General features: G+C 41.7%; 1 protein-coding gene across 1 annotated transcript; it reads right to left on the minus strand.

Moving 5' to 3' along the window:
* Nucleotides 1–217: 217 nt before the first annotated feature.
* LOC100561264 (oocyte zinc finger protein XlCOF6) lies at nt 218–11,600 on the minus strand. Its single transcript, XM_062973258.1, has 5 exons — nt 10,995–11,600; nt 8,625–8,703; nt 7,589–7,665; nt 7,312–7,432; nt 218–4,760 (listed from the first exon to the last, which is right to left on the minus strand). The coding sequence occupies exons 1-5, from the start codon at nt 11,382–11,384 to the stop codon at nt 3,124–3,126; spliced, it is 2,304 nt and encodes a 767-aa protein (XP_062829328.1). The 5' UTR covers nt 11,385–11,600; the 3' UTR covers nt 218–3,123.
* Nucleotides 11,601–14,384: the final 2,784 nt, after the last annotated feature.

Consider the following 14,384-nt stretch of genomic DNA (forward strand, 5'->3'; position numbering starts at 1 on the left):
GGCACCACTCTGGCGGGAAGGCAACGGTGCTCCATGCACTCATGCCAGCCACATGACCTTGGAGGTGTCTACGGACAATGCCGGCTCTTTGGCTTAGAAATGGAGATGAGCATCAACCCTCAGTCTCAGACATGACTGGACTTAACATCAGGGGAAACCTTTACCTTATACTGTTGGAGACTAGCCCGGAGGGGAAGTAAAGGAGAGAATTCCAGGAGAGCAATAAAACAAGCCTTTTATTGTTATCATAGCTGATGATAAGGCAAAGCAGATGTAGGTACCCACTTTTGTGGGTCCGTACCATGCAAATGGCCGTCGCCGCATGTGCGTAGCAAACAAAGGATTTTATATCTCAGCTTATCTAAAATTGACTAATGGCTGAAGGTCTTCCTCACCTTCCACACCCACTTTGGCATAAGTGATACCTGTGACCTCACTTGTTGATTTCAAGCTAACTTTTGGTCTTGAAACATTCTGGAGAAAGGCACCAGCTCACAGGAAGGGAGGGGCATATGCACAGGCAAAGCTACATAGGCAAAAGTTTACTATTTTCTGGCTTATGGTCCCTACAATGCAGCTGGCAAATATCCCTCCTTATAAGGAGTGTCTCCTAGCCGAGGACTGGAAAGTTCTTCCTTTGCTATTGAAGGCTTTCATGGCTGGAATCACTGGGCTGCTGTGAGTTTTCTGGGCTGTCTGGCCATGTTCCGGAAGCATCCTCTCCTGATGTTTTCCCCACATCTATGGCAGGCATCCTCAGAGGTCCTCACAACCTCTGAGGATATCTTCCACAGATGTGGGTGAAACGTCTCAGGAGGGAATGCTTCTGGAACATGGCCAGACAGCCCAGAAAACTCACAGCAACCCACTTTCCCCTCTTTATAGTATACATCATACTTCTTTGCGTTTGGATCCTTCATACAGTCAGGCATGTGAGAATCAGGAGATACAATTCTGCGCCGTTCTTTAAATGCTCAAATTTCCCCGTTTGAAAGATTGCTATTCACAAGATCCACTTGAGTTCATTGTCGGGCTTCTCTTTCATCATTTCCACAGCAAAGCTAAGACACCGTGCAGTCTTAAAGCAGGTTCACTGATCTCGATTAAATGTTGACCTGCATCTGTAGGAAAGCCACTAGTTTGCGAATGTGGGCAACATTTTTGCAGAGCAATTTGGCCATTTGTCACTCTCTGGACACCTTCCAGTTTGTCAATATCTCTTTTGAACTATGGTGGCCAGAACTGGACACAGTATTCCAGGTAAAGAGTTCTGCCCAAAACAGAATAGAGAGGCACCATTACTTCCCTTGATCTAAGACACGAGACTCCTTTTGTGCAGCCCCAAATCCCATTGGCTTTTTAGCAGCTACACCACACTGTTGGCTCATATTCAACGTTGTCCACAAAGACTCCAAGATCTTTCTCATATGGACCGTTGTCAAGCCAGGGATCAGCCATTCTGTATTGTTTGCATTTCATTTTTTCTGCCTAAGTTTAATAATAATAATAATAATAATAATAATAATAATAATAATAATAGATCTCAGCCGGCATTTGGAAACAATAAACATTGACAAAATCACGATCTGCCAACTGCAAAAGGCCACCCTACTGGGATCTGCGTGCATCATCCGAAAATACATCACACAGTCCTAGACACTTGGGAAGTGTTCGAATTGTGATTTTGTGATACGAAATCCAGCATATCTATCTTGTTTGCTGTGTCTTAATAAAATAATAATAATAATAATAATAATAATAATAATAATAATAATATACTTTATTTATATTCCGCCCTTCTCCCTGTGGGGACTCAGAGCAGATTACAGTATATATAATTATCTCCCTCCCCCTTTATACACTGTCTCTCACCATCATCATCACAAAACACCAAAAAAAGGGACATTCTTAAACAGTCCAAACCTGAGGTGTTAACTTTGAATAAAATCATATTATTTCTTGTGGGAATACAACATAAGGTTTGCGATCTCTCTAAAAATCCATAAAGTTCTAAACTTTTAAATGGTTCCACCCACATGTTGCATTTCCTGATCTATTCTTTATCTTTGCCACCCTCCAAGCATTCTTTCCTATGTGAGTTGTCAGATGACGAGTAAGATGTATTTTCTGATTGAAGCTCTTTCCATAATCTAAACCAGTGATTGATTCCCAAAGTGGGCACTACCGCCCCCTGGTGGGCGCTGCAGCAATCCAGGGGGATGGTGATGGCCACAGATGCATTTGTGTCCCAGGTTCAAATCCGCAGAGCGGAGTGAGCGCCCGCTGTTAGCTCCAGCTTCTGCCAACCTAGCAGTTCAAAAACATGCAAATGTGAGTAAATCAATAGGTACCGCTCTGGCGGGAAGGTAACAGCGTTCCATGCAGTCATGCCGGCCACAGGACCTTGGAGGTGTCTATGGATAACGCTGGTTCTTCGGCTTAGAAATGGAGATGAGCACCAACCCCCAGAGTCGGACACGACTGGACTTAACGTCAGGGGAAACCTTTACCATTTTTACCTTACTACATTTTACGAAAAAGGTAGAAACATTAATACATATATCTTTCTGTTTAATTGCTATTAAAATTTTAAAAAAATTAATTTCCAGGGGGCGCTGAGTAATATTTTTTCTGGAAAGGGGGCGGTAGGCCAAATAAGTTTGGGAACCACTGATCTAAACTCTGAATGAGTTGCTTGATGGCGATTTAGGCTTTCTTTGTATGGGTAACTTTTTCCACACTCTACACACACATAAAGTTTCTCCACTGCATGTATACTTTGATGTGATACAAGAACCGACTTTCAGCTGAATCTGTTTCCATATTCCAAACACTCAAAGGGTTTCTCTCCTGTGTGGGTTCTGTAACGGTGAGTGAGGTGTTGCTTTTGAGAGAAGCTCTTCCTACACTCAAATATCAAAATGGTTTCTCTCTTTTATGTGCTGCCAGATGATGAATGAGGCTTTCCTTCCAAGTGAAGCCCTTTCCAAACTACAGACATAAACTGTTTCTCCCCTGAGTGAGTTGATTGATGAGATGTGATGTCAGGATCACTGTAGCAGCCTGGAACTGGCTACTTTGGTTCTCTGCCATAAAGAAGGGGGGAGGGATGCTCTTTCCACACTACAAACATCCAAAGGGTTTCTCCCCTGTGTGAATTCTTTGATGTGTCAAAAGTGCTGATTTATCACTGAAGCTGTTCCCACACTCCAAGCACTGAAAGGGTTTCTTTCCTGAATGAGTTACTTGGTGGCGATTTAAGCTTACTTTGTATGGGTAACTTTTTCCACACTCTGCACACTTGTAGGGTTTCACCCCTGTATGTATACTTTGATGCGACACAAAGGCTTGCTTCCAGCTGAACCTCTCTCCACACTCCAAGCATTCAAAGGGCTTCTCTCCTGTGTGAGTTTTGCAATGACGAGTGAGGTATGGCTTTTTAGAGAAGCTCTTCCCACAGTCCGAGCACTCAAACGGTTTCTCCCCTGTGTGAGTTGCTTGATGATTAGTGAGGCAAGTCTTCTGATTGAAGCTCTTCCCACACTCCAAGCACTTAAACAGTTTTTCCCTTGTGTGAGTTGACTGATGGGAAATGAGACGTAATTTGCGACTGAAACTTTTCCCACACTCCAAGCACTGAAATGGTTTCTCTCCTGAGTGGGTCCTGTAATGGCGAGTGAGGTGCTGCTTTTGAGAGAAGCTCTTCCCACACTCCAAGCACTGAAACGGTTTCTCCCCCGTGTGAGTTGCTCGATGAGAAGTGAGACTTGATTTGCAAAAGAAACCTTTCCCACACGCCACACATTGAAAGGGCTTCTCTCCAGTGTGCGTAGCTAGATGACGACTCAGGTTTGTTTTTTGACCAAAGGTTTTCCCACACTCCGAACATTTGAACTGCTTCTCTTCTATGTGAGTTACTTCATGATTGATAAGGTGCGTCTTCTGACTGAAACTCTTCCCACACTCCAAACACTGAAAAGGTTTTTGTCCTGTGTGCTTTCTGTAATGGCGGACGAGGTGTGCCTTTTGAGAGAAACTGTTTCCGCACTCCAAGCACTGAAACGGTTTCTCCCCTGTGTGCGTTGATTCATGAATAGTGAGACTTGATTTGCGAGTGAAACATTTCCCACACGCCACACACTGAAAGGGCCTCTCTCCAGTGTGAGTAGCTAGATGACGACTAAGAGATGTTTTTCGACCAAATGTTTCCCCACATTCCAAGCACTGATATGGTTTCTCTCCTGAGTGCGTGTCCAGATGACGAGTGAGTTGTTTCTTCCTAGTGAAGCTCTTTCCGCATTCAAGGCATTTAAAGGGTTTCTCCCCTGGGGGCATTCCTTGATGTGACACAAAGTTTGACCTCCACCGGATACTCTTTACGCACCTCAGATAGTTAAAGGTTTTCTCTCTCATTTGAAATCTTTCATGGGAAATCAGAGGCTTCTTTATACTGGGTGTCCTTTTCCACATACCAGCTTTGAAGGATTTCTCCTCTGAGTGAATTCTTCTATGAACGATAAGGCTTGCTTTACACCTAAAGCTTTTCCCACACAGGAAACAAAGACATTTACTCCTTTCTTTCCTGTTCCCTGTTATTTCTTCGACTGAGATGTCACCCTCCTGAGAAGCAGGATACATGTCCCTTCCATTGCCATTGGTGTCTGATTTTCTTTCATTCCTTGTCATCTGCTCCTGCTTGTTCCTTTGCAGGAATGCCTTGCTAGGTTCTCTGTTGTTCTCACTCTCTTGCACGTCCCAACCTGAAAAAGAAAAGCACAACTACTCATAGCCCAATCGAGATATATAGACGTAAGTGAAAGATGTAACACAATTATGAAGCTGAAATTGATTGACATTAAGCTATGGAAGCTTTTGAAAAGGGAGATGTGACTCCAGAGTCACTCTAATGCTTCTCCTGAGAGACCAGATCCATCATATTGGATATTCCATAACCTATTGCAAAACATTACTTATTGCATAAGCTATGGGAACAGAACTGAACTCAGTCTGTGGTCACATATCCTTTTGCAAATGTGAATCTCCATGAATATGTGGAGACCACCTTTGGAAAACCACTAGTCAAGAAAAGCATGACCTTGTTAGAAGTAAACTCTTTTAACAAGTGATATTAACAAGCATTAATGTAATGGCACACGCAGTGCTGGCCCAACATAACGGCCAATGTAAGCGCCTGCTTGTGGCGCATTTCACCGGGGGCGCTGTTGAGGTGCCCCCGCGGCGGCGGGGACCATCGGGTCCCTCCTCGCCAAACGTGGAAGGCCTCAATTGAGGCATCCCGCGTTCGGCGAGAAGGGACCCGATGGTCCCCGCCACCACCGCAGGTATGTGTGGGTCCTTGGAGGGGCGCAATTTCGGGGGGGGGGGGCACTAGGTTCGCCTACAAGGCGAAATTACCTAGGGCCGCTTCTGGGCACATGGGTAAATTCAGCTGTTAAACTGAAGAACCATGTCTTTAGACTGCTAAGGGTAAAGACATGCCACTACTAACATTTAGTTATGGTTGTTTCTTTGCAGTTGAAGTTGCCCAAAAGATATACGCTCCCTTTAAACCTCTTAGTTAAAATATGCATTCAGAGATTAAACAAAGCCTTCTTTAAAAAATAACATAACTTGTATTAATTCACCATACAGGCACATTTCTTAATAAAGTTCAGTTACAGATAGGATGTAGCTGCTTCTTCTCTCTGTGTTAATAACACAGGGGATCAGTCTTAATCAATAGTCTATAGTCTTTGAGTATATCTGTACTCACTGAAGTCCATAAGCAAATATTGAAGTCAGTTTAGAAGTCCAAATACCAACTGCTTTCATGAAGTCCAAACACACACTTGCATGCATCTACCTCCTCTGAGGTGCAAACAGATACTTTATACAAAATGGAGTCTTGAGTCCGCACATGCTCAGTATAATCACGTGTCTATAACTCCTCTTGCAACAAAGAGGCAAATTAACAAACACATAGAGTACCGGTTACAAATAAATAGTGAGTGGCTTGGGAGGTTGCTATTTCCAACACATCAAGTCTCTCATCTCCTTCCCTGAAAGATACTCTTGGGATTTTGAAATCATACGAGCTGCTATCTCATTTTGTTTTCCCACATACCTTAAGCACATCAAATTTCTCCTTTTGGTCAAGACTGGGGGAAGCCATGGGAGCTGATGGCTAAGGCAAGGAAGGCTGGGGAGGAGCTAAGAGCTCAATGGACCCAATCTTTCATGAAGCAGCTGCAACTAATTTGAACTGACCATGCAGCCTGTATTAATATTATTGAAATCATGAGTCCTGAAATACTTCAGTTTTATCTTTTAGAAAGTTTTCATTTGCCTTTTATAATTGTGCATTAGATTATAATTGTGCATCTTGCCGTACTTTTAACCATGTTAATATATAATGGATGGTGAGATATGCCACATTCTTGTATCAGTTTGGATTTTTTTTATTGTGTGCTGAATGGTCAGATGCACTGGGAGTGAGAAGTACAGGCAAAGGCTAGCTACCAAAGTTGTCTTAGTGAGAGACAGTATATAAAGGGGGAGGGGAGAAAATTCATGGGATGTTTTGATTAACTGGGAATGGGGTTGTAGTCTTTGTAAAATTGCCTAAATAATAATAATAATAATAATAATTTTACTTTTTACTTGCCTTATTTATGGCTCGAGGTACATTACAGCATAATTAAAACACATAAACATTCTAAAAATTCTACAAATAGCAATGTTATAATGTATTTCAATAAAACATGTATATTTAAAATTTATTTCTATAAAATACATATTAAAATACACATAACAGAAATGGTAGATTTGCGTGAAACCCAAAGGAGTGGATCGACGACAAATCAGATGGGATAGGATAAGATAACAGAGAGTAAACACAAGACACAAGTTTAAAATTCATGCTATAAACTATATCCTTAAATCCTAATGATTGTGTACGAAAATCTAACTAAAGCTTCTAGACTTTTGAGATATTTTGGTTTCTGGACTAGAGTTAGCCTGTACATGACAAATTTAAGAAGGCTGAAGAAGAGTACTATTTTTTATCCTGTATTTTTGTTTTAATTGATATATTGTATTACTGTTTTCTCCTTTTATAGTGTGATTTGTATTATGTTGCCTATGTTTTGTCCTATGTTGTTTGGGCCTCTGCCCCATGTAAGCCGTCCCGAGTCCCCACGGGAAGATGGTGGCGGGGTATAAATAAACATTATTATTATTATTATTATTATTATTATTATTATTATTAAAACAATGCTATTGTTCTTGTAAACTGATTAGAAAGAGTCTTACCTAGAGAGAACACCATCCTCAAATTCTCATCCATGACTTCTCCATGGAGGGCCCTTTGGCCTGGAGACAGCAGGGCCCACTCCTCCTCCGTGAAATCCACAGACACCTCTTCAAATGTCACCTGAATTAACAAGACATGAGCCATGAGTCGTGGTGTGGAAAGGTCTGTCAGGAGGCAAAGGCAAGGCAAGAGTTCTGCTAAGAAAGGGACAATCTTCAAAGGACGTGAGCACCCAGCCAACCCTCTTTTCCACCCAACAGGAATCCTGTCCCTCACCTGGTTTGGCCTCATAGGAACTGTTCTAGATCCATCCGTATGAAGAGATGCTTTTGGCCATGTCCTTGTTGCACCTCCTGTAAGGAAAACAAAACGGATCAAGGAATATTCTTTACTACACTCTCTGTTTCTGATTTAATATTTCCGTAACAGGCAGAGAGCAAAAAAGCATTGATACACACACACACAAATAGGAAGGTAATTACAGAATCAAAGTAACTGCTACATGGAAATTATCTTAATCTGGAGACCAGACAGAACTAAAAGGAGACCAGACAGAACTAAACAGTTGCATTAGATCTTAACAGTTTGAAGAAAGGTCTTAGAAATTTGGTTGAGAACCAAACACGACAGAGTTCCTGTCAAGGGGTAAAGGAGACTAGACTTTTCTAATACTGGTTATAATGCCATAAATAATGTTCAGCTCTTACCTACTTTTCCTTTGAAAAGTTACATAGATTTTAGCTTAGAACTGTGTCCTATGGAATATAGTTACTAGGACTTTTTTGGTTTAGAATCATGAGTGTTTCCATCTAGTACATCTTTCATTTCACTCCTCTCCCTTTAAGATAAAAGTATGAGAGAAAAGGGAAATGCTGAGGTCTGTGCTAACATGTCAGCACTCTTATCAACTCAACTGCTTCAACCTGTCTATATTCTGTGGCAAATGCCATACTAAACGCACAAAAACAATTAGAATATGTCAGCAGAAGGAAAGTAATCCTGAGCTTGGCAGGGATGAAAAACAATGAACAAATGTGGAGTGGGCTGGGCCTGCTTTAGACCCTTGTTAGGCACCAGGGCTGGGGACATTAGAGATGGTAACACATTTGGGCGTCCCCTGGGCAACGTCTTTGGAGATGGCCAAATCTCTCACACCAGAAGCGACTTGCAGTATGTTCTCAATTTGCTTCTGACACGATTAAAAAAGCACCAGGGCTAAAAAATTCATAGCTATCCAGTGATGTAAAACAATTAACGTGTATTAGTGGCCTTGTTTGATACATTTTTGTATGCACTTGGCAGGAATCCTTACCCACTGAGGTGGATGCGCTGTTACCATCTTGTGTGACCCACTCATTCTTCACCTCAACCGTCTCTTTGGCAAAGATGGTCTGTACCGAGGACAGGAAAGAAAAAAGAAAATTAGGAAGAAGACAAAGTCTGGAAGACTAGAGTTGTTGTATGTTTTCCAGGCTGTATGGCCATGTTCCAGAAGTATTCTCTCCTGATGTTTTGCCCACATCTATGGCAGGCATCCTCAGAGGTTGTGAGATATATCATATACAGTAGAGTCTCACTTATCCAACACTCGCTTATCCAATGTTCTGGACACATTTTTGTAGTCAATGTTTTCAATACATCATGACATTTTGGTGCTAAATTCGTAAATACAGTAATTACTGCATAGCATTACTGCGTATTGAACTACTATTTCTGTCAAGTTTGTTGTATAACATGATTTTTTGATCCTTAATTTGTAAAATCATAACCTAATTTGATGTTTAATAGGCTCTTCCTTAATCCCTTTTTATAATCCAACATAATCGCTTATCCAACGTTCTGCCGGCCCGTTTATGTGGGATAAGTGAGACTCTACTGTACCTCACAACCTCTGAGGATGCCTGCCATAGATGTGGGTGAAACGTCAGGAGACAATACTTCTGGAACATAGCCATACAGCCTGGAAAACACACAACAACCCTGTGATCCTGGCCATGAAAGCCTTCGACAACACATCTGAAGGACTACTTTTCACTATATCCAAATAAAGAGGAAAGCAGTGGGGAGTTTTCCTATACCGAAAAACCTCAGTTAACGAGGTAGATGTGTTTCTATGCAACATGGGAAGAGGCTGGGATGTGCTACTGTGTTTCCCCAAAAATAAGACAGTCTTATATTAATTTTTGCTCCCAAAGATGTGCTAGGTCCTATTTTCAGAGGATGTCTTATTTTTCCATGAAAAAGAATTCACATTTATTGTTGAATTAAAAAATGAACATTTATGTTATACTGTACAGCAGTTCTCATCACAAACTAGCATAACCAGACAAACTGTGAAATCCTATCAAGAATTTCTTGTTACTACCATTATTTCCATGTACATCAATCTATGGTACGTACATTTACTGATCCTGCACGTTCTGGTGTTCGGTTCGGCAGGCATGCTTCCAAAAAAAACCTTTGCTACGTCTTACTTTCAGGGGAGGCCTTATATTTAGCAATTCACCAAAACCTGTACTAGGTCTTATTTTCAGAGGATGTCTTATTTTGGGGGAAACAGGATATTGGCACCACAGCCCTCCTGAGCTCAGGGCCACTCCACAAACTGGGAGGGATAGCCAACACTCCAGAAGAAAGGAGCAGAATTCAAAACGATCTTGACAGACTAGAGAGATGGGCCGAAACTAACAAAATGAAGTTCAACAGGGACAAATGCAAGATACTTCACTTCGGCAGAAAAAATGGAAATCAAAGATACAGAGTGGGTGACACCTGGCTAGATAGCAGTACATGTGAAAAAGATCTTGGAGTCCTTGTGGACAACAAGTTAAACATGAGCCAGCAATGTGATGCGGCTGCTAAAAAAGCCAATGGGATTCTGGCCTGCATCAATAGGGGAATAGCGTCTAGATCCAGGGAAGTCCTGCTCCCCTCTATTCTGCCTTGGTCAGACCACACCTGGAATACTGCGTCCAATTCTGGGCACCGCAGTTGAAGGGAGATGTTGACAAGCTGGAAAGCGTCCAGAGGAGGGAGACTAAAATGATCAAAGGTCTGGAGAACAAGCCCTATGAGGAGAGGCTTAAAGAACTGGGCATGTTTAGCCTGCAGAAGAGAAGGCTGAGAGGAGACATGATAGCCATGTACAAATACGTGAGGGGAAGTCATAGGGAGGAGGGAGCAAGTTTGTTTTCTGCTGCCCTGCAGACTAGGACATGGAACAATGGCTTCAAACTACAGGAAAGGAGATTCCACCTGAACATTAGGAAGAACTTCCTCACTGTGAGAAGGACTATTCGGCAGTGGAACTCTCTCCCCTGGACTGTGGTGGAGGCTCCTTCTTTGGAGGCTTTTAAACAGAGGCTGGATGGCCATCTGTCGGGGTGCTTTGAATGCAATTTCCTGCTTCTTGGCAGGGGGTTGGACTGGATGGCCCATGAGGTCTCTTCCAACTCTACTATTCTATGATTCTATGATTCTGGAGAGGAGAGACATGGGACTAGTGCTGAGCCAAAGCAATGAGTCCTGGCCGTAGCAGTAGGAAAACCTTAACAGAGGAAGGCGCTGGCTCCACCTGCATACTATTGTATGCATTCCAGAGTAAAGACTATGTTTTTGAATGCTACCACTCTGGATTGTTTTTGTATTTGGCTCAGAAACCAATGGAAGTGTTACTACTCACCTGCTGCTCTTTGAATTTCTCCTCTTCTGCCCGACTCAGGAGGAATCCTTCAGCCAAAGCCACGGCCTGGGAACTGGTCTCTGCCCCACATTCCCTCACCCAGCGCTCCATCTCCGCAGGAAGGATGGCCAGGAACTGATCCAGGAGCACCAGGTCCAGCATCTCCGCCTTTGTATGTTCCTCGGGCTTCAGCCACAGGCGGCAGAGAGAGTGGAGGTGGTTGCAGACCTCTCGGGGTCCTCTGCCTTCTTGGTAGATGATCTGCCTGAAGCCTTGTTGTGCATCTCCCGGCTCCTTCTGCATGGCTCCTCCAAAGAATCCCCTTCCATGCTGAGCCTGAACAAGGCCAGGCCGTTCTCCCCACTCGGGGCTCACTGTGTGCATGGGCATCTCAGCCTGTAACCTGTTCCCACACTGAGTGCTTTGCTCTCAATCACCTCCCTCTCTTCCTCTCTCATCCCTGCCTGGGCCTTTCCCCTTCACCTCACCATTGAATTCTCCCACTTCCTTAACTTCTTCCTCTTCCTCTTCCTCCTCTCCCTGTCAAAAAGAACTGAGTGGGGGCAGGCTGTTACCCAGAAATCATTCTTGCCCATAGTCCCACCCCTTCCTACTATAGTCATGCTCCTTCCTAGAGCAGAGCAGGAAGGAACCACAGGGACCTCAGAAGGACTGTATTGAAGACTTTGGCGCCTTCTAGAGGACTCCACCTCATGTGCGAGGAAGTCCAATTAATGATATCAACATTAATATTGTTAGGATAATAACAATATCCTGCAAATCTCTTGGGAAGACAGGCGTACAAACGTCAGTATGTTGGAAGAAGCCAAGACCTCCAGCACTGAAGCAATGCTCGTGTCCCATCAACTCCACTGGACTGGCCACCTTGTCCGAATACCCACTCACTGTTTCCCAAAGCAGTTACTCCACTCCCAACTCAAGAACGGAAAACGCAAAGTTGGTGGACAGGAAAAGAGATTTATTATTTACAATATTTATATTCCGCCCTTCTCACCCCGAAGGGGACTCAGGGCGGATTACAATGAACACATATATGGCAAACATTCAATGCCAACAAACAACATACATTAGACAGACTCAGAGCCATTTTTAACATTTTTCCAGCTTCACGATTCCGGCCACAGGGGGAGCTGTTGCTTCACCGTCCAGAAGTGACTGTACTTCCTCATTCCTTTCCTTGTGTTTTGCTGGCAGTTTTATGGTGTTGTAAATTAGCCTCCTGCATAAAGCGTCCCTAAATTTCCCTAATTGACAGGTGCAACTGTCTTTCGGGGCTGCATAGGTCAACAGCAAGCCGGGGCTATTAATGGTCGGAGGCTTAACCCGACCCGGGCTTCGAACTCATGACCTCTCAGTCAATAGTGATTTATAGCAGCTGGTTACTAGCCAGCTGTGCCACAGCCCGGCCTCTTTTGTTTTTAATGCCTTTAATTGAAAACTCCAGAAAAAACCACAACTTTTAAAATATATATTTACATATGTTTTGTCAAGAAATAAACAAAAAAAAAGGAAAAAACAAACAAACAAAATCCTTAGTAAAACAATTAACCAGGAATATATTTTTGAACCCGAGTACGTTTTGGGATAAGATATTATATATCATATTTTTATATCTATAATATAATATAAAAGACATTATTCGTTTCCTCCTAATAATTATGTCCAATTAATTAAAAAAGAAGACAAAAAATCAACCAGCTATTTAGTATTAATTATTATACATCTAAAAAAATTAATTCCTTTTCAGTAGCTAAGAAGAAAACCGTAAAATAGAATACCAATAATTAATTAACATTAATTAGCTATTAACATAATTATTAATTGTCTGATTAATTAGTAAATCCATGAACCGATTATTGATAATTGGCATTGAATGGCTAATTAACAAGTAATTAATTGCCACTTAAATGGCTAATTAATATTAATTAATTACAATAATTGACATTGATTAGCTACTTGGCTAGCAATTCATCGCTAATTAGCTAATTAATATCAACTAATCGACGAGAAAGATAACGTTCCCTTGTTAATTGGCGACTGAAATTCGGGTATGTATAAAATTGATGTTTTACTATTATTTTGCCTGGCAATCTAACGTGACCCCGTCCCTTTCAAAATGAGGAGTCAAGTGGGGTGACAAAGTGGGCGGGGCCTAAAGGATTATTATTAAAATTCTAATATTATTTCCATATTTTCCCCTCGTCTGTCAATCAAAATGTGGCCCTGCCTCCACCAAAGCCGTGGGAGGGGCGGGGTCAAAGGAAGGGGGGGCGGGGACTCAGGATTCGAACTCTCAACATGTTAATTAATCAAGTTGTTTATTTATTTAGAAATATTAGAAAAACAAATGTATTTTTTAGAGGGGAGGGGTCACTTCCTGTCGGGTGCACAAGGTCATAAAAAAGGTACAGTAGAGTCTCACTTATCCGACACTCGCTTATCCAACATTCTGGATTATCCAACGCATTTTTGGAGTTCAATGTTTTCAATATACAGTAGAATCTCACTTATCCAAGCTAAACGGGCCAGCAGAAGCTTGGATAAGTGAATATCTTGGATAATAAGGAGGGATTAAGGAAAAGCCTATTAAACATCAAATTAGGTTATGATTTTACAAATTAAGCACCAAAACTTAATGTTATACAACAAATTTGACAGAAAAAGTAGTTCAATACGCAGTAATGTTACGTTGTAATTACTGTATTTACGAATTTAGCACCAAAATATCACGATATATTGAAAACATTGATTACAAAAATAGCTTGGATTATCCAGAGCCTTGGATAAGCGAGGCTTGGATAAGTGAGACTCTACTGTACATATAATATTATTACTTATTATTTACAGCATTTATATTCCGCTCTTCTCACCCCGAAGGGGACTCAGGGCGAATCACATTACACATATAGGCAAACATTCAATGCCTTTTAACATAGAACAAAGACAAACAGACATAGGCTCTGAGCGGGCCTCGAACTCATGACCTCCTGGTCAGAGTGATTCATTGCAGTGATTGATTGCAGCTGCTCTCCAGCCTGCGCCACAGCCCAAGCTATTATAATATAATTATAATATTATTATCAATAATATTATTATTGATAATATTATAATGTAATACAATACAGTAGAGTCTCACTAATCCAAGCCTCGCTTGTCCAAGCCTCTGGATAATCCAAGCCATTTTTGTAGTCAATGTTTCCAATATATCGTGATATTTTGGTGCTAAATTCGTAAATACAGTAATTACAACATAACATTACTGCGTATTGAACTACTTTTTCTGTCAAATTTGTTGTATAACATGAAGTTTTGGTGCTTAATTTGTAAAATCATAACCTAATTTTATGTTTAATAGGCTTTTCCTTGATC

Source organism: Anolis carolinensis, chromosome 2, assembly GCF_035594765.1.
Source record: "Anolis carolinensis isolate JA03-04 chromosome 2, rAnoCar3.1.pri, whole genome shotgun sequence".
In the NCBI taxonomy this organism is placed as follows: Eukaryota; Metazoa; Chordata; class Lepidosauria; order Squamata; family Dactyloidae; genus Anolis; species Anolis carolinensis.